This window comes from Choristoneura fumiferana, chromosome Z (assembly GCF_025370935.1).
Source record: "Choristoneura fumiferana chromosome Z, NRCan_CFum_1, whole genome shotgun sequence".
Classification (NCBI taxonomy): Eukaryota; Metazoa; Arthropoda; class Insecta; order Lepidoptera; family Tortricidae; genus Choristoneura; species Choristoneura fumiferana.
The window spans coordinates 9,842,157-9,863,870 of record NC_133472.1 but is presented as its reverse complement, the minus strand read 5'-3'; the positions used below and the strand labels follow the sequence as shown (position 1 = coordinate 9,863,870).

Sequence of the window (21,714 nt, the reverse complement as noted above, 5' to 3'; positions counted from 1 at the left end):
GCTTTACGAGCACTTACCTATCTTGCCAAAAAAGACCCCAAATTAACCAGTCTTGAGCTAAACATTTAAGAAAGTTTCCGTTTAAAAGGTTACGGATAATAAGCTGCGGTACAACGGCCTAAAATAAATACAATGGGCACTTACCAGGGTCTAGTTGATAGCGTTCGTGGGAGCCGCCCGCGATCGCGCTGCGTTGCAAACGCACCGCACTAAGCAACTCGTTCAGACGACCCTGCAACCAAGCATTAGTACATTACTGTGGGTTAAACCATTAGCCACGGCGGAGATATTTATAGTTGAGGAAACTAGGCCTCGGTTCGTTGTTTACTGATCATTTTGCCACGATTAGGTGAACCCACAAAAGGGAAAGCCACGACTGGGAAACATCAGTATTCTAGCAGTTACACTGTTCTATTTTGTCACCTCAGCTCATCCACAATGTTAAAGTTGTGTTAAATACTTTTGAAGTTGTGATGTATAGATATCATTTAACAATATTGTAAATCTGTTTACAAAAAAAATATACCTCGTTGAGTTTCTTGCCGGATTGTCCTCAACAGAGGTTTTTCCGGACTGGTGGTAGATTTTTTTGACATTCATATCATAAGTACTTTTTATAGCCTAAATTGAATAAAGATATTTTGACTTTGACTTTGAATGTCGTCAGCGTACAATTCCTAAATTCAATTTCCTATCTTTTTCACATTCCTATATGGTCGACACTGCCAACTGCACACAACCACATTCCACATTCCTATATGGACCACAGTGATATGTGTCCTACAATCCTTAGACATCTCAGACTCAAATGATGTTAAATATAAAAGAGCGTAATAGCAAAATAACAGAGTTAAATTTATAAAAAAGTTTGGTTTATCACGATTTGTTTATTAAGATTAATAAACACTGTGCATTGTGGACCATATAGGAATGTATTTTTTTCATATATACCTATATCTTTTACGACCGTGGCTGATGGCGACCTCATTCGCAGTCCTATTTCGGCACCATCTTAATTTATCATATTACCATGTGGTCCACTGTCCTAACTTTCAGTCTTGGATGTTCAATATGCATTTAAATACGCATTTATCTATGGAAGTGTGTTTAAACGTAGCCTAACTTGCTTAAAACAGTCGAGTTCATAATTTTGTGAGCAAAAGTTTGATCAAAAATATCTGAACCCGCTTCTACGCCGTTAACAATAGAGTCGTGTTCAGATATTTTTGATCAAATTTTTGCTCACAAGTTTATGAACTCGACTGTACCTAGTAGTAGTAGCTTGAATGATATTTATTTATATTTATGTAAAAAAAATACAACCGAATTGACAACCTCCTCTTTCTTTTGAAGTCGGTTAAAAATCCTTCAAATATACAAAATTAGTTATGCTTTATGTTAAAGCAACATTTCCAAGTATTTCTGCACCTACTCATGGGAGTTGGCTATTGTCAAGTAAAGTGTTACATTTAAACTGCTGCTGCTGGCTGTAATGCTGTTGATGCCCCAAATAAATAAAATAAAATAAAATAAATATATAAAAAAATCAAGGAACTAGTCTAACGCACCGGTATACAAATCAAATATCGACAATGTTAAACAACATTAGGCGAAATAATGTAACTCGAACCGATTATATCCGGATGAGATAAAACGAAGCGAGTGACCACCACAGTTTGTCAATTTAGCGGTATATATCGTGAACTCATTAGTCAAACTAGAATTAATTAACCAAGTAATTCTTGATTGGTAGGAAAAATTCCGGTTCATTCGCATTCTTTGGATTGGAATTTTTTTAAATCGTTTAAACGTATTCTTTAGTGTCATTTTCCTAATCCGAGCACTGGAAGTGGGTCAAATTAAATTTCCATGATCTGACCCTTGCTTGTAATTTCATAAAAACTTTATTAAACATAACTTTCTAACAATAACTTGTAATTGGCTTGGCTTGGCTTGTAATAACTGTCTAAGTGACCGACCAGCCGACGAAATGTTCCGTAGCAGAAATTAAAATGGATACATAAATGTAACTTGGTAGATAAATTTAATTTAATTTTTTATTTATTGCCAGGGGTGCATGGTCACACTCGATACATCGAAATTGTTCATTGAAAAAGAACACTAGTAAACGTCTAAATTCAAAATTTCTACAAAATATTAGCTCCACTTATCGAGTTCGACCACGCAGCTCTCGATTTTCATATCTTTCAGAGTTTACCTCACTGTACCTGCTCAAATGTTCCCAGAATGACGACAGTGTAATAATCCGATAAGATAAACATTGGCCTTACAACAAAACGTCTTAAACATGCCTAAAATGGCAATATAAAGATGTGAAATTCCCAAAATGTTGATTACTGCAAGTAATTCGCAGGGCAGAATAGCAGGTAGTCGTTGTCTCCTGGATATTATAGTATACGTCCCACTCCCACGGCTGGGCAAAGCCCTCCTATTCTGTTTTTCTCATCCAATAGTGTAGCTTTAAGGTGGAACGATTTCCATACTAAAGTATTAACACAATCATGTGGGCTAGAAAGAATAATTTGAAATTAAAATCACATCTGTTGACTTTTATTTTGTTCTTTATTTGAGGCATTTTTTATTTACCTAAAGAAAGCTTTTGATTAATAGCTTAATCTAGATGATTATTTTAGTTATTTTTTGTCAATATGTGAGTGGACGGCGACAGTATCGTACGCCAACGGCTCGATTAGTAGTGTGTATTTCAGCTACGTTGTCAACTCGCTGACAATTCGATGCTAAGCGACGTTGCCAGATTTCGTTTGATTTGTCTGATCAAAATCACATAATTACCATTTTGAAGCTCGTTTAACTTTTTTTTTAATATTTTTGCTGGCCATAGGTACATAGTCCGTCAGTCAAAAGACTGAAGTGCAACGAACAAATGTATTGCCAATTCTTTGGGTTTCCGACAGAAATTAGGAAGAAAATCACATAACATTAACGTATTGACAAATAAGTACGGAAAATTGCATTAACGGATTATAAATTAGTAGTGATAAAATCAGATAAAGGCTGCATGGCTTGTGGCTTTTTCCATAAAATAAAAATAAAAAAACATCGAGTCAAATGTCAAATTCGTCAAGTCATAATTTTTTGTTCGTTTGTTGTCATAGGTTGTCATGACATTGTAAACTAATGGAGTAATTTTTTCCTAAATTAAATTATCGTAATTTGTCCTCGAAACTGGCGGGATTATCATTATCTATAATCTATAATGTGAATGCAGTTATATTTTCAAGTATTGAACTGAATTATAATTCACATTGGAAACTATGAAGCCACGAACTTTGCGAAAAAAATACATAAAGCATCAATACTCTGGTCTCGAAAAAGACGCATTATAAGGAAATTAAAAAGCAAGTACAGTAGAGGCTGAGTACAACATACAACTTCCACCACCCCCGTGAGTACCGTAGGAATCGGCTGAGGGATAATATCAGAAGATAGGCAGCAGCGTTTTCCAAGCAACCCCACATCATATACTTACTACGCTCGCCAACCCGCTTATCAAACGTGGCGAGTATTGGCAACACGAGAAAATATGGGGGAGGCCTAAAGTCTCAGTTTCCATGACCGTAGGTGTTTAGGACAGATTTTTTTACTGTTTTTTTTTTCCAAGTCCCCAGCCCCTTGGTAGCGGACTAATTTTTGAGCCTCATATCTCGGTAATTTTGGAGTTCAGAGAAAAGTTCATTTGACAAAATATGCTTCTTCAAAATGTTTTATTTTCATAATAAAATATTTAATTACAGAGTGAAAAACACTGTCATAACATTGTCGGCTGGTAAGCTGTGTACGAGACTGGAAAAGTGGCGTGAAAATGCAAGAGGCACTCAGCAGTGGTTGTATGTGGGCTAATTAAATTGACTGATTTAAATAAATAAATAAAAACTGACTTAGTGATGGACTTTTTATTTGTTCTTCAATAGAGCCTTCGATTACTACCCAACCAATTAAATTTGAAATAAAAATAAACAAGTCTAATTTCATATTTTCACGTGTTTTTCGTTGAAGGAAAATATCGTGAAGAAACGTACACACACCTGCTATATAATTAATGGTGTGTGCTATATTTCAATTCACACTGGGCCTGCGTTGAAAATAACGCCCAAGCCCTCATTGTGAGAGGTGGCCTCTGTATGTAGGTATGTATAGGGATGATGATTATGACAAATTTTCTCATAGTGTGTATCGTGAGGAAACCTGCACAAACCTGCTAAGCAATTCAATGGTGTGTGTGTGAAGTTCCCAATCCGCACTGGGCCCGCGTGGGAACTATGGCCCAAGCCCTCTCATTCTGAGGGGAGGCCTGTGCCCTGCAGTGGGACGTATATAGGCTGGGATGATGATGGGATGTAAAGTGTATTGTAAATAAAAAATAAATAAACAATCGTTGAGTTACGGTCAAGGAAACTGAGTCACGTACCAGGGTGGAACCTATGTCCTACAAATGTCATGTTGACATCCCGTACACTTGCCAAAGAAATCACAGCGCAATTGAATATGAAAAGGTTCCACTTGGGTTCCACTCTGGTACGTGATTCGGTTTCCTTGACTTTGTAAAGGCGAACTTATCCCTCGAAGGGATCTCTACCAAGCAACCCTTGAGTGGATGTGAGGAGTTATAAGTCTCATAGTACTTACTGTAGTTGTGCTGTGCATATTCAGATTTACCTAAAATTTTAAAAACAATGTTTGTGCCTAAATTAGGTCATATAAATTTTTAGCTACACATTTTAAAAAAATATTAACATCATTAACTGAGAACAATATGAAAAATAAAAAATAAAAATCTTACAACGGGTTTGAACCCGAACTTCCTAAGCTGAGGGTAGGTTAAACTCTAGCCTTATGCAACTAGGCCAATCTGCTCTTTGTTCATGAGAGCGAAATTAACAAAGACTTCTGTTTACAACAAATTACAAGCATGTGTGCGAAAATATCTCAGTCGAAACTGCAGCGATCAAGTGAAAGTATTTTCTAAATTAAAATACATCTGAAACTTGGTATGATATATCATAAATTTCACGCTATTGGCGGTATGTACATTATTTTATAAAAATATCCACGATTTCATGCCTAAAAAAAATAAAATACGAGGAATTTGCACACTAACGTCATCTACTGGCGCTGTAGTGCCTAGCTGACCGTGACAAGCGACCTTAAACATAACGTTGGTAGGTAGGTATCATCAAACTTTCACATGTCCTACATACAATCTAAAGGGCGTTCAGATAAAATTTATCAGTCTAGACTTTTATCGTATCGACATCAATCTTAATTAAGTTTTTGGAAAAAAAAGGTTACGGTAATGCAACGGCAAGTTAGCAAAATCGTCAAGAAAATCGTTCGGAAATATACATTTTTGTTAGACCACCAATGGAACAGTCTAAGAAACTGAATCACGTACCAGGGTGAAACCTTTGTGCTACTAACGTCACATTGAAGCGCAATTGATTATGAAAAAGGTTCCACTCTGGTACGTGTTTCAGTTTCCTCGGCTGTACATTAAAGTTGGTTTTTCGGAGTCTTTTTTTATTTTTTATTTCAACTTCAAATTTGTTACTTTTACGGGTATCCCGTGGAACCATATCGAAAATACAAAATAAATAAAAATTAATAAACAAAAACAAACACAAAATAAATAAATAAATATTGTATTTTCGATATGGTTTCACGGGATACCCGTAAAAGTAACAAATTTGGAGTTGAAATAAAAAATACAAAGACTCCAAAAAACCAATCATAATTTGATTGCTTGGTAGCGACACCTCTTGTCTGGGTGAGCGGTTAGTTCCGAAAGAATGTGACGTATCTCGATGAGAGCGAAACATAGATGTCGCTAGTGCTGCTGCTTAAGTAGAGTTGTAGAAAGAAAGCAACCTGAGATATGTATGCATAGGAAAACCTGGGTTCGATTCCCAGCACTGGTCTCTTTTTCTGGTTTTTCTGTGCATCCATGTCTCAGTTTGTATTTTCGATGTACATTAAGGGACTGTTTTACCACCCATTGATTTGACATTCATAAGATCAGTACAGGCGAGTACATGTGTGAGCTAGTGCAATAATTCAAACACACGTTTTCAAACCAAGAAATAAAAATTATTCAGAGGACTCATTTTTAAAACGTGACCTGTGAAATAATTCGTTTATAATTTGCGTTACATTTGGAATACAAAATGGAGTAATATAAAATGACAGCGCCAATACTTTTTTCAACTTGTAATTTAATGTTCCGGCTTTTATAAAATGCCTACTCCAAGGTTATTTATCGCAACATACAGATTCACCATTTTCGAATGGTGACAGGCGTGATTTCACAGATCGGCCACTAGAAAGAAAGTTAATACATGTAGGTATTCTAACAACATTCAAGAGCGGCATTCGATTTTGTAGCCCTCAAACTGCTTCCTTACGGTTGACACGTAAACCATAAAAATAAAAACACGCAATACGCGTCCTCACCGGTCGCTATCGTGCACTTGCTTCCTGCATGATAGGTGACGCGTACTGTCGTGTCGCGCTGTTCTATAGAACTTTGTCACAATAAATTACATTTATTGCTTGCTTATTGCTAGTTTTTAACCCCCGACGCAAAAAGAGGGGTGTTATAAGTTTGACCGCTATGTGTGTCTGTGCGTCAGTCTGTGGCGCCGTAGCTCTTAAACGGGTGGAAGATTTGAACGCGTTTTTTTATTATTTGAAACCAGGTTTTTATAAGATAGCCCGTGGTTGGGCCTACAGAACTAAGAAGAAAAGGGATTTCTCTAATTCGTTTTTACTCCGTCATAAATTAAAAATATCAGCTTTCTATGTCAGAGGACTGGGCGTTAACGATCAGTCAGTTTGGACTTTAACTTTTTATAAATTGCGATGAGATGACTAACATGTTTCCTTTGAATGCGTAAATACTCCTTACTGTTGTTCATAACTTCGTCCGCGTCGCGTCTTACTTAAGTCTTAGTACACAACTTAAACACATTACTGGGATAAAAAGTAGCCTATGTTAGTAATATGGAAGCGCTTAGCTAAGCTATAAGCGAGAAATTTTAAAAAAGTTCTAGAAGTTCCTCTAACAAACAAAGTTTATCTCTTAATTATATTAATAAATATGAATTGGGTCATGATTCAAGCGGGTTGGGCATGCAGTGGTTGAATGAATTAATTCTGACGTCTTAAGTCAATCAGTTTTCATCAAAATACCGCGTCTACTTTATTTTTCTATTTGCTTGTCAGAGATATCAAGTGATATAGATATATCAAAAATACAAACTGAGACATGGATGCACAGAAAAACCAGAAAAAGAGACCAGCACAGGGAATCGAACCCAGGTCCTCAGCAATCCGTGCTGCGTGCTATAATCCCTACACCACTGCTGGACAGGAATCTAGACACGAATTTTTCCTATGCATACATATCTCAGGTGCTTATTTCTGTGCATTGGTTGGTTTTTCTGTGCATCCATGTCTCAGTTTGTATTTTCGATGTTTTCGCGGGATACCCGAAAAAGTAACAAATTTGGAGTTAAAATAAAAAATACAAAAAGACTCCAAAAACCAATCATAATTTGATTGCTTAGTAGTGACATCTCTTGTCTGGGTGAGCGGTTAGTTCCGAAAGAATGTGACGTCTGTCGACGAAACATAGACGTCACTAGTGCTGCTGCTTAAGTAGCATAGTAGAAATAAGCAACCTGAGATATGTATGTATGCATAGGAAAAATTCGTGTCTAGATTCCTGTCCAGCAGTGGTGTAGGAGTTATAGCACGCAGCACGGATTGCTGAGGACCTGGGTTCGATTCCCAGTGCTGGTCTCTTTTTCTGGTTTTTCTGTGCATCCATGTCTCAGTTTGTATTTTCGATATGGTTTCAGGGATACCCGTTAAAAGTAACAAATTTGGAGTTGAAATAAAAAATACAAAAATACTCCAAAAAACCAATCATGATATAGATATTATGTAAATAAAAAAAAATAAAAAAAATACGATGATTTGAATATTTTAATGCCATATGTACCAAAATAAATGACATAATGACATTGCAATGTTTCACAACGAAAATCAAAATGACATTTACGGCGATATGATCTGATATGATTAGTGATAGATAACATTCTATATATATAGGGGATGCATGAGCGGTAACGTTATGTATTCAAGAGCCAGTTTAGGCCGGTGCAACCTGGCATCGGTCAATGATTTCGTCGCCAATTGGGGAATATCCATTGGCCCGATGGTCAATATCTCGAAATTAGAAGCGGAAATATAGAATTCGTATACTGACACGACTGCCATGTTTTAAAACTGTATTTTACTTTTGGTAGAATCGTTCTTCAATTGACGAGATATCTACATATGTATAATGAAAAAAAAACTAAATAAAATTCTATGGTACAAATTCAAATAAGTCGACTGTTCAGTCGACGTTTACTTAGGACCATCGGTTCGATATAAAACTGGCGAGACTAGTTTGTACTTGGATTTGTTGATTGATGTAATAATTGAAAAAAAAAAACAATAGAGCTTATGTTTGGGTTGCCAACCCAGTCTATTGGTTATCCACTTAACAAAGCTTCAATGAACAATATAAGGCGCATTTAGACTAAATAAGCACTCTATGCACGATCTGTTACCTTTTTTGGAGTAAAATAGAGACAAGAAGGAAGACAAGTACCTAAGAGTCAAATTCGCATGGAGAAGGTTCCGTACGATAAATAGGTACAGTCAATTACAAAAGAGATGTATCCATGTCAATCTTACAAAATGACAACCAAACCTTACATTATGTAAATGTATAATCATCGACTGGTTTGGTTGGTTGTAGACGGAGAGCGGACTGCAAAATTTCGTACCTACTTGATACCGCGATGAAACGCACAATGGTTTCCCATAAAACTGATGCTGAGTTTGATAGTCTGCCGCGGCGGAACTTGCCGAAAGTACCAAAAAAATAGTCACTTCCGATACGAAAAAAGGGGCGTCATTTAACCCATTTGATACTGAAATAATAGTCATGGCATCAGTTAGGAATTTACTGTTAGATACAGAAAAGCAAAATATGTCAGTATTTATTTTGCCGGAAGTGGTCGGCAGACGCTCTCAAAGGTAAATTTCTTAACTAAATTCCTAACTGATGCCATCACTATTATTTCAGTATCAGATGGGTTAAATGACGCCCCTTTTTTCGCACCGGAAGTGACTATTTTTTTGGTACTTTCGGCAAGTTCCGCCGCGGCAGACTATCAAATTCAGACTCAGCATCAGTTTTATGGGAAACCATTGTGCGTTTCATCGCGGTATCAAGTAGGTACGAAATTTTGCAGTCCGCTCTCTGTCTATTGGTCGAAGGTTTAAAATGCAATAATTATGTACCTATCCCGGAATGCTTCCTCCGAATGTATACTAACAAGCCTCTTTTACTTTACATACCGATATGTTGTGTATGATTATGACAAATAAAGCAAAAGTTCAATGTTCCAAAGAAATGTAACTAACACACTAACCTATTTAAATAATAACATAATAATAAGCCAGACGAGAAAAACAAATATTATTTCTCTAACTAACTGAGAAAGGTGTATACGTGTGCAATGACAAGTGCGTAGTGCGTGAAACGTAAGTTTTTTTTTTTTTTTAAGTTTAGCGGTATTTATTTTATTTATTTAATGAAACAAACCCGGATAACTCACGTCTTAAATCGAGTTTGGCTCGACATTTTATTGATATACTTATTTTTTGGATACAGCTAAATTTCCTTGATATTTATACTACCTAGACATAATCTATGCAATATGTAATACTAGCGTTTACCCGCGGCTTCGCACGCGTTATTCATTAGATACAGCAGTTGAATTAAAATTCCGGGATTTTATTAAATTCTCGTGGGAATTCCCTAAAATTTCATTGACGTATTATAACAACCATGCCAAATTTCATGACTCTAAGCCCAGCGGTTGCTATTTCGAGATTTTATCCCTATCCCGTGGGAAAATTGGGATAAAAAGTAGCCAATTTGTTATTTCAAATGTCCAGCTATCTACATAACAAATTTCATGACTCTTAAGCTCAGCGGTTGTTTTTTCAAGATTTTATTCTTATCCCGAGGGAATATCGGGATAAAAAGTATCTTATGTGTTATTCCACACGTCCAGCTATCTACATACCGAATTTCATGACTATTAAGCCCAGCAATTGTTATTTTAAGATTTTATCCCTATCCCGTGGGAATATCGAGATAAACAGTATCCTACGTTTTAATCCAGGTTATAAACTAACTTTTTGGCTTTTTGCCAAATTTCATCCAAATCCGTCCAGGCGTTTCAGCGTGAAGAAGTAACAAACATACTCACTCACTCACTCACTCACAAACTCACTCACTCACAAACTCACTCACTCACAAACTCACTCACTCACAAACTCACTCACTCACTGACTCACTCACTCACTCACAGAATTTCACATTTATAATATTAGTAGGATGGTAATGAATGCGATAATAACTCTACTTATCTGCTTCAGTTGTACGCCACCACTGAATCACGATTAGTACACCAACAACCTTACATTTTCATTATTATGATGAATTTTAGATTGGAAGTTAGACAGTCATCTATAAAGAATGTGTACAGTTTTGGACCTTATTTTATTACAATGTATTAAGGTAAAAAAGTGGATACTCGTAGATCTCTTATTAGTCGATTGGTCAAGGACATTGGCGATTTTTAATCGTCAAAATAAAACAGCAGGGCTACTACGAAACTCGAAGTTCGTATCATACCATCCCTCTCCCTCTCGTATTAAATAGTATAAGGGCCTGTTTCACCATCTGTCGACTAACTTTAAGTGCCAGATAAAAGTAATACCGTCTTTGTTTATTCGGACAAAACAAACAGAGACGGCATCACTGATATCCGTCACTTAAAGTTAGTCAACAAGTGGTGAAACAGGCCCTAAGTGTCAGAGGGACCGCACGACACGAACTTCGAGTTTCGAGTTTCGTGGTAGCCCTGCTGAAGGAAGAGAAATAGGGGAAAAAGTGAGTATGTGTCTTTGTCTGTTACGCTTTCATGTTTAAAGTAGGTACTCAACCGAACGTGATGAAGTTTGGTACGGACGGATATTATTTGAGGGTACCCCTTGTTTACGAATATTTTTGTCATAATTCTATTTTGAATATTCTGTTTACGCATAATATGAGTAGTATTTATTTCTGAACTGAACAGTTTCAGAATTCTTTTACGCATAACCAATGTAAGCCGAATGGGCTTTACGCATAATTTGCGAACTCCGAATATTGTTTAGACAGAAAATGACTTACGCATAAATTAGTTACGCAGAAAGTTAGTTACTATAGTAGATTGTACAACAAGAGCATAAAACGAGCCAATTTGCCCGAGACGTTCGAATAGTTTTACACTCTACTTTTCACTTCGATGGCGAGGAAATGAAATAGCAACGCTGGAAACAATTGTTAACTTACTTTGTACTTACCTTTTATTGTTCACGCATTACTATTATACATATTTATATTTTTTTTAGTTTTATTGATTTTTAGTTTTATATAAATTTAAAAATTTTAAAAATATGTAGAAATTCTTTGTTTGTGGCTGTTTACACCTAATTGCCTTGGTCTTAGACGAAGATTTTACTTTATGCACTAGAGCATAAAACGTTATTTTACGTCGCCTAGATCCTGCATAAACACGAACTTTACGAGCATGAGAGGTGAAAAAGTTTTTTTCGGCTCGGGTGGCTATATCAACGTCTCGGGTAAAATGGCTCGTTTTATGCTCTTGTTGTACGTTCTACTATGATTACCTTAACTTACTAACCTAATCCAATATACTTCTCTGGAAACTAGTAACTACTGGGTGCTAGTATTTTTATGATACGGAGACATGACTGTGACAAAGTCGACGAACCCCCCGCTTCGCGGTGCTTTTATTTTTAATCTGAGGGACATAAGGTAACCTTTCCGTAACTAAATTTACCGTTTTTATGTTTACTAATACTTACACTAATCAAGAAATAGTACTTGATGTATTTTCGGATATAGATTTGGACAGGATTTCGGGCTACCAAAATTCGGCTGAATTACATATATGCTAAACAGTATTATACATAATAAAATTCGGCCATGATAATATTATGCTAATATAATATTCGGGTAAACAATCATTCTGCTTATAAAGAAATATGCCGACCTAAATTTCGGCAAGTTTAAGATTCGGCGTAAATAAATTATGCAAAACCTGTTTTGCGTAATAAGTTCACAAAATATGCCAAAAAGATGTCACCCTTATTTGAGACCCTGAGAAGGACATCGGATAATTTTATCCCGAAAATTGTACAGTTCCCGCGGACGCGCGTTAATCGTATTATTCGCAGGCTTAAGTCGCGCGCGGGCAACAGCTGGTTCGTTAATAATTAGACGTTTACAAGCACTTCTTGAACATCAGCTCCTTGATCACATGCTTATTCGAATCATAGACAAGTACACCTTCCTTTACACGTTATGAATGTCCACCCCAGGCCAAAAGTATGGAAACAAAGTTTTTTTTCTTAATATTTTAATATTTGAAAATTTTTCTATTCTCATTTTTAATCGACTTCAAAAAAGGAGGAGGTTCTATGTTCCAATGTTTATAATTTTTTTATGTATGTTCGCCGATTACTCACTCAATTGTGTACCGATTTTCAAAATTCTTTTTTTATTCGAAAGGGTACTCTTCTGAGGTGGTCCCATTGTCGCCAAGTCAAGATCTGATGATGGGATCCTAGGGAAATCGAGGGCAAACCTCAAATTTTATAGGCAGACCTATGGCGATTTTGGCATTTTTAGCATTAAGATAAGCATTTACATTCAAAAAGTATCATTTGGTAAACTGGACCTGATGATGAAGACCGTAGATGACCAATGGAACTCGTCAAAGCTAAGTAATGCTCGCTCGTCTATAAACGATCATTATTAATATACCTAGATAAGCGACTAAGAAGGAGCTTTAAGTTAATGATTCTTTCGAACTGATCTGATGCTGAAGCCAGAGGCACGACCCAGCAGGATGGATTGAAACCCGTAGTATGTAGGTGAGGTACACGACTATTGTTCCATTCCATTTTTTATTTTTTTGGAATTGGTTTTTTACTCTTTTGTTTTCAAATCACAAATAAATTATAATCAGTTTTCTATTGTCAGATACGCTTGATGCCATACTTTTGGCCTGGGGTGTAGGTATGTGTATTTCACCTGAATGAAACGCAATAAGTTCGGAGGCCGCTAATCCCTTTTATCTAACAATATCCCCAACATGCGCAGACTGTTTAAACACCGTATGTAAAGATATAAAGATAGCGGATCACGCACTGGGCGAGTGAACTAATTTTGGTCTACAAGGTCGCCCGTAATCGCAATCGCTGATAACACAGTCTGCCGATAGTCTGATCTTTGAGTCACATGAAAGCTACGCGGATTTTCATAGAGATACGAATGGATATAAATACGTGGTGTCTTCAACAAGTACACTGAATGTCAAAAGGATAATGTAATCTAGCATGCGATGAGCGATCAGGGTGCTGTTGGACGAATCATGTAAGATTCACAATCATGTGAGACACATACACTTTAGTTATTCATAAGCTTTGATTATTAAACAGGTTATTTGACAGAAATAATCAATTCTCATATCATTCATGAGCTGTCAAATGTGATTTCTTTACAATACAGAGTTGTGGTGTCACTTATATAATGACTTAAAAGGCTATAATTATGTATTATTTTATTGGACACCAGCAATCAATTGACACACTTTTAAGAACGGCCAAAACGTGATCCTTTATTTCACAGATTTTGGGTTGCAAGTGGAAACTGTGATGTCACTTGTTTGTGATAAATTGACATTATTTTTACGGGCTAAAAAATCGCTATTCTCGCGTAAATTTGCATGGTAATAAATGCTGACCAGAATTATAAAAAACCTCGACATATTGCGGAAAAACTATAGAACTAATATCTTGCACTGGTAACACTACATTCAAATGTCATCTGTCTATTGCTGTCAAAGTTTAACGTTGTTTGCGCATCGTATTTTAGGCCGTCTTGCAGGAAAAAATAAATCTTGATTTAGTAGTTAATCCAGGCTTAAGCTTGACAGTTCCATACGATTTGACACTACTAAACTGAGCTTAACGCTAACTCGAGATTTATGTGTTTACTGCAAGTGGGCCTTAAAGTGTTATTTTGTGTTTTTGTGAGTTAAAATACCGAAGATTATCCATAGCCTTGGAAGAAAAATAATTCTAACAATGTATAAAAGTATTTGTCATAGAAAAAGTTCGAAGGATTAGAAAATATTCCTTTAAATGTTAATCACCGACACCATTATCAATATGACTGGTATGTACCGTATAGTACCTAAGTGTTAAGAAAGTTGCAATATAAAACGAAGTGCTGCCCTCGCTTCAGGTTTTTTATATTCCTGGTCAGCCTTTACTGTACTATCACGTCACTTATTAGCCAACTCAATTGTCTATTTATTTATAAAAATATTTTTACAGTTAATCCCACTAATATTATAAATGTGAAAGTTTGTTTGTTTGTTTGTTTGTTTGTTACTTCATCACGTTTAAACCGCTGAACCAATTTAGATGAAATTCGGTATACAGATCATCATCATCATCATCCCATTGCTGGGCACAGGCCTCCTCTCAGAACAAGAGGGCTTGGGCCATACAGATAGTGGGATAGTTTTTAAAATTGCATAGTTAGGATAGCGGAGCGGATAGCGAAAACCGAATTCTACGTGGACGGAGTCGCGAGTAACGGCTATATTCGTATAAAAAATATTTAGACCAAAAATAAATTGTTTTTTTTTGTGTTGTGTCAACATAACACTATCGCAAAAAAGATCTCTTGATCATTGACCACAGATGTCAGTGCCAGCCAGGACAGGACACGGCACAAGTGTCAGATGCAACATGCACCGTAAATGAAGTAGTAAATAATATGTAGGTGATTTGATGGAGTAATAAATAGTATGTAGGTAATTTTTGGAAACTACTGGCCCTCCCTATACTACGAAGTGTATTTTACCAATCACGAGCAAACGTCAAACGGACCTCACGATACTAACGCCATCTAGCGATATTCCGCCTCTGTGGAAACCCTCATCAGCTCGTTAAAGTGGCAATGGCGCCTATAGCACGGAGAACAGATGACCTTTGTGGCCGAAAAGTCCTCGAATGGAGACCGCGGATCCGCAAGCTCAGCGTAGTACCTCCACCAACAAGATGGACCGATAACCCGGTTAGAGCCGCAGGTTCACGGTGGATGCAAGCTGTTTCCAACATAAGCAACTGGAAGTCTATGGGGGAGACGTCTTACGGCTAATATGATGGTGATGATAACGTACGCTGTACAGAGGCGGCGAGGTGAGCGTGGACGCCAGTTCGTGGAGGCGCGCTCGGACCGCCTCTTCCTCCGGACTGAGGGCCGCGCCCACGCGCCCCATAACCTCCTTGCGACCTATTGCCTGTAACAGTACACTCATTCAACAAAGGGTCACACAATTTGGGTCAATCAACTTTTTAATGTTGTCATTCTGTCTCGTAACCCAAGAGATATCAGTGATACACATTGTTAGAAAAATGTTTGCAATTTATACTATTAGCACGCTTGAAAGATAAGCCTGTGACAAACGGACGGACAGGCAGACGGACAGCGCCGGAGTCTTAGTAATAGGGTCCCGTTGGCATCCTTTGGGTACGGAACCCGAAAAAATGTTATTTATATATGCTACTAAGCTTAGTAAATAAAATGATGGGCCTGTAACTAGGAATAAAATTTACGCTCGATGAATTTTAACCGCAGAAAACATATACAAACTCATTGTTTTAAAGAGTTGTTGTCCAGGGCGTTGCAACGTAACCATGGCAACGATGTGCGAGAAAAAGCCGATCGACCCAGAAGGGCCCCTACGAAATTCGGAAATCGAAGTTCGTATCGTACCATCCCTCTCACTCTCGTATTAAATGAATTATATTTTCATCACACTTGCTCGTCAATGATGTTATTCCATGCCAGTATACTAAAGGACAATGGCCTCAATTGTTCCCGCGGGAATTATGGATTTAAGTATAGTTTTTCTTCTCAAGGGAGTTATGACTTAAGTTTTAAAAAGTAAGTAGGTACGTCATTTCAGACTAAAGAGTTTTCAAGTCAGCTATCATTTTATTCACATCTTTAAAACTTAGCTATAACCCAATTTTACACCATAAAAATTTTCCACGCATCATGAATTATATCTAATTGTTTTGCAATAACTTTATTCAATATTTTTTTGGCATGCTGGAATAATTAGCATTATCTATGGTAAGACGACTCGAAAAAAGTGGCAATCAGGGGGACTACTACTACTACGCAATTCGAAAATAGATGTTCGTATCGTTTTGGTCTGACGCAAATATTATTTAATACGAGTGAGAGGACGGTATGAGGACGGTTTTATTGTAGCTGTATTGGCGGGTCGCCATTATTTTATTTAGTTGTTTTCTAAGCATCTTTCTTTTGCCGAGCTGTGAAGTGTTTAGACACAAAATAATTTCATTTTTGCATTTTTTTTCCTCGTAATGTGATGAAAATCTTTGTGTATCAGGGGCTATAAGGGGATTACAAACTCGAGTCATTAAAAGATAAACTCTCGTTAGTAATCCCCTTTTTACGCCTCTCAATGCACAATGTACTATAGCGTCAGCGGGACGGTACGATACGAATTTCGTAGTAGCCTCTCCGTTATCGTCGTACCTGCAACAGCGTGTGCCGTAGCGCGTGCAGCTTGGCCGCTTGCTGGGCGAGCCGCGCGGCGGAGGCGGCGCGCCGCGTGCGCAGCTCAGCCAGCTCGTCCCCGGTGCGTCGCAGCCACTCCGCCTGCAAACTCGCCTCCTCGCCTTGGCAGCGCGCGCGGCTTTTTATCTATCGGGATACATAATATGCGGGATTTACACTCTCGCCTCGTGCCTCACCTTGCGCCTCGTCTCGTATCTCGGCCCGCGGCTCGCGTGATCGATGGTAAATAAGCTTCCTGTTTACACTCTCGTGGCGAGTTCAGTTGTCTTTGAGCTTACAACCTGCGCAGCACAAGGTTCAAACTCGAATGAAGCGAGAGCGCGAATTTAAACACCAAGCTCGCGTTCGTCTCGAGGTCCTTTGACTCGTGCTCAAAAACCGCTCCGGACGAGAGCGCTGCGAGGGACGAGGCGCGCGCGTCTTGTCATACTCTTGTCTCGCGACTCGTACGCGAGTGCAAATACGGCATACGGCATTGGACTTTTTTTCTATTTATTTCATAAATCACAGCTATAGTCCGACAACCTCGTGTGCGACCCTCCCTAGGAATGAGACGCGGTGGCGTCAGCGGGGATTGGCGGGGTACCGGTATTTTCTTATGCTTTTATAGAACGCAGTGAGTTAGGTTACGATTAGGTTTGTTTTATGAAAGTTCCGAAAAAAAACATGGTTTCATAGAAAATAGCGAGTTGGGAAATGAAGCAGTTGGGAATCGTGAGTTGGGAAAAGGCAGAGAACCCTAGTTACAGATTTATGTTGATGTTGTTCCATCGTATTTTGACGGATATTTTCGTATTTATCTTGTTTCCTCAATTAGCTCCAGTAAACTTCAGTAATCTAGTTGAGAAAGCAAGATAAATACGAACTTTACCGACAAAATACGACGGAAAAACATTATTCACTGCATTTGTGACGTTTTGTTTTCCTTGTAAAATCATCAATTCATCATTAACTTGTTAGTCGCGTAATAAACATGTTACCATACTTAGGGGCTGTTTCACCATCCATTGATTAAATGTTAACTGACTGTTAAATGTGATGCCGTCTCTATTTGATTTGTTCGAATAGACGGAGATGCCATCACATTTAACCGTCTGTTAACACTAATTAATGGATGGTGAAATAGCCCCTTAATCTTTTATAACATTTATATTTTTGAGCTGTTAGAATATCCTAATAGTCCAAAGGACCTAAAAAGCACAAGTGTAAGTCCTCAAGTGTTTATATCAAAGCCCAAATTGTCAAAAGCAAAAATTCAACCCCAAATTATATATATTACTAGCGACCCGCCCCGGCTTCGCACGGCCAAAATAAAAAAAACCGGCCAAGTGCGAGTCGGACTTCCGTACCTATACAACATTAGACATTAGCAAAAATGGACAAAAAAACACGTTTGCCGTACGGGAGCCCCCCTTAAATATTTATTCTATTTTAATTTAATTGTTTATTTTTAAAGTGAATTAAAATACAATTTAATATTCTGTGAATATTTCAAGCAACTACCTGTTGCCGTAAAGAACATCCTTTAAATATTGATTTTATTCTGTTTTTAGTATTTTTTGTTATAGCGGCAATAGAAATCATCTGCGAAAATTTCAACTGTCTAGCTATCACGGTTCATGAGATACAGCCTAGTGACAGACAGACAGACGAACAGTGGAGTCATAGTAATAGGGTCCCGTTTTTATTACCGTTTCGGTACAGAACTCTAAAAAGGTGTCTAATCGAGGGCACTTGACACATTTTTCAGCTCCATTTCCCAAAAACAACACCCAACCCGCGCGTAGCAGGGGGGCGTCAACGTAAGGTAATTGCATTTTTTGGGGGCTCCTCACCGGGAATTTCTTTGGTTTCCGCAAGGAACCAATACTTTCGTGAAAGTTTAAAAACAGTAAGTAGCCACTGACTTGGCAAAGCAGCGAAGAACGACGACGAAAATATTCGAAATTACCAATGACCATAGGGCTGGTGCATTTCTCGCCCAACGTATTGGAATCACGATCCAGCGCGGAAATGCAGCCAGCCTTATGGGCACTCTTCCTCAGGGACAAGACTTGGGGGAACTGTATATATCAGTAGTTCCCAAACTTATTTTTCTCGTGACCACTTTCAAAATTTTACTGGTTTCGGTAGACTGCTGCTACATTTCTACCACATTCTTAAAGTCGCCAAAAAAAAAATTGTGTCGCTGTGTCTGAACAAGCATTAAGCATTGTCGGGCGGATAGCGCTAAGCAAGTCTGTACATGTACACGAAATTTTACGTAATATCGAATACGCAAGTTTGGACAAGTAACAGTCGCTTGCCTTATTAAAATATTATCTGCTTAGTTAGGTACTTAAAACAATGTAGGTAGGCCCTTATAAAAACTATGCTTACATTTTTGCTCTTTACTATCAAAAGCAGATAAATTTTCGTGGACCCCCATTAACATCTTATGGACCCCCATTTTTTGTTCACGCCTACGTAGACCCCCAGCAAGTCTCCCGTACAGGTATTGAAACCATCTTGAATATGAAACTATTTATATGGATAAGGATTAATAAAAAGGTATGGATAACATGGTCTGATTTTAGTCGGCATTTCAATCAACTTTAAAAATTAAAAAAAGTAGTTGTAGTGACATATCTACAATAGTTGGAGATATGGTATCGCGAAGTTTTTTGTAGATACTGATTTATTTCCACAGCGCATGCGATGAAACATGTTTTATGGCAACTTTTTTACACTTGGATGCCTCCATTATTTTTATATCCTTTTTATATCCTCCTTATTGAAGTTTTAGTACGGAACCCTAATTTTTTCTGGTAATAAAAAGAAGCCTATAGCACTTTGGAATAATTAAGCATTCTTATAGTGAAAGAGTTGTTAAAATCGGTCCAATAGTTTTTGAGTTAATTCGTAACAAACATCCAAAATCAAAATCTTTCCTCTTTAACCTAAACTGTTGGGTGGAAAAATTTGAAAAATTCAGAATGGTAGTAAATATATCGAATTTACAAGGAAAATTATAACGATATAATATTTCTTGAGAATTATAAGTAGTTTAAGAGTAAATAGCAGCCTAAGGTATAAAATATGCCTAAACTTGGAAGATTCAGTACACAATACGAAATCCTTAGAAAAATATTATTGGATTTTTTTTCATAATGGCTACGGAACCCTATCCTGGGCGTATACGACACGCTCTTGGCCGGTTTTTTGTAGAAAATCATGGTCAAACATCACTTACCTCCCCAATTTTTATTGCCACATTGTGACACTTACAGTAATTACACCTATCAATTAAGCGTCATGCTAAGTAACAAGAATGCCTGCTCATCCCCGATGTCAAGAGTGAGAGCGACCGAGAACTAAAACACTGAAAAATGTTTGTATGTGTGTGAGCAAATTCAATGTCTATAACTTTACATGTAATGTTTATATTATGACAAAAGTCTTCCACTCGTTCTTGAAATACTAGAAACAAGGCACCGTAATCGATTGGATATTAATTTTAAAATTCACCTCAGAAAATCCAATGATGGGGACAGGTATATAATTGTCGGGATCTGGGTTGTCTGCTTGTGCCTGTTTCCATAGTCTCACGTCCATTCCTATGAACAAAACATTGCGTCAATAGTGCACTTAAACTATCTATTCAGTGTCTTAAGAGTGTGGGTGGTCTTTTATGACATTTTAAACAACTGTGCCAAACATTACTCCATGTCGGGATAAAAAGTAGCCTTTGTGTTATTCTAGATGGCCAGCTATATTCATATCAAATTTCACCCAAATCTGTCCAGTTATACCATGCCGTACTAGTCAACGAAAGTTCCCATGGAAATTCTCAAAAATTGCATCGTGGTCTTTATGTTACAAACACACACACACACACGCACGCATGCACGCACGCACGCACGCACACTCACACACACAGTCACAAACTTTCGCATTTATAAATAATAGTAGGATAGTGAGCAGCAGATCGCGAGACCAGGTCGCGGTCGTCAATATTGGAATGCTACCTTTAGAAATGCCACTGATTCTAAACGTGAGATATACGAGTAGTATAGTCTCACCAAGTCAACATGGACATCCATGGAAGAGACATATCGTCGATGATACTGCAATTCCTCGTAACTCACAATGGCTAATGCCGCGTAACCTACAAATTGTAATGTAATGTTTAATTTAGTTTTAAGTATTTATGTACAGGGCGTCGTGGACTAACCAATGCAACTGTAACATCCTTTAGAAATTTACCTGACTTTACAGTGAAATAAATAAACAAAGTAGCAAATTTAAGACAGCGGTTGGTTTATGTAAAAACAAAGAATTTAAATTTTAAAGATCTGTAAAAAAAATCTAGTCAGATATATGCGGCATTAGCCATTGTTAGTGCCACATGAAATCAAAAACTGTCCTAACTCAAAATTTGGGGCTTTTTCCAGAAAAAAAATCTCGATTTTTCTGTATACTGAACTCAAAAAGCCCGATTTTTTTTGAGTTAGGACAGTTTTTGAGTTCATGTGCGATATGCTGAGAAGAAGAAGATAGTCTCACCAGGGGGCGGCGTCTGCAGATACTGTGCGAGCGCCTGCGCCGTGGGCCGCGTGACCGCCGTGACGGCCCCGCACCCGGCGCCGTTCAGCGCCGTCCGCGCCGCTCCCGCGTTCAAAAACGCTGCCAGCTCTGACGCTGATATGTGCGCGCCGTTAGCGTTCTTGTCGACGACGTATATCACCACCTGCGGTTAAGTCCAAGGTGCGGGTTAGATTAGAATAGTGATAAAAAATAAAAATAGTGGATGAGAATTCTACACTTTCTGTCAACAAACTGCTATGCAGTTTGGCAAAGGTTTATAAATA

The 21,714-nt window shown here is 37.7% G+C and overlaps 1 protein-coding gene across 1 annotated transcript in view; it reads right to left on the bottom strand.

Moving 5' to 3' along the window:
- Window positions 1-21,714, bottom strand: part of Nup54 (nuclear pore complex protein Nup54) — a 36,973-nt gene that overhangs the window by 2,752 nt on the left and 12,507 nt on the right. Inside the window, exons 7-11 of the mRNA XM_074085556.1 lie at window positions 21,410-21,593; window positions 20,372-20,460; window positions 16,823-16,990; window positions 15,432-15,551; window positions 145-232 (exon numbers count right to left, since the gene is read on the bottom strand). Of these exons, the coding sequence (XP_073941657.1) occupies window positions 145-232; window positions 15,432-15,551; window positions 16,823-16,990; window positions 20,372-20,460; window positions 21,410-21,593 (649 nt within the window). The remainder of the gene's footprint in view (window positions 1-144; window positions 233-15,431; window positions 15,552-16,822; window positions 16,991-20,371; window positions 20,461-21,409; window positions 21,594-21,714) is intronic.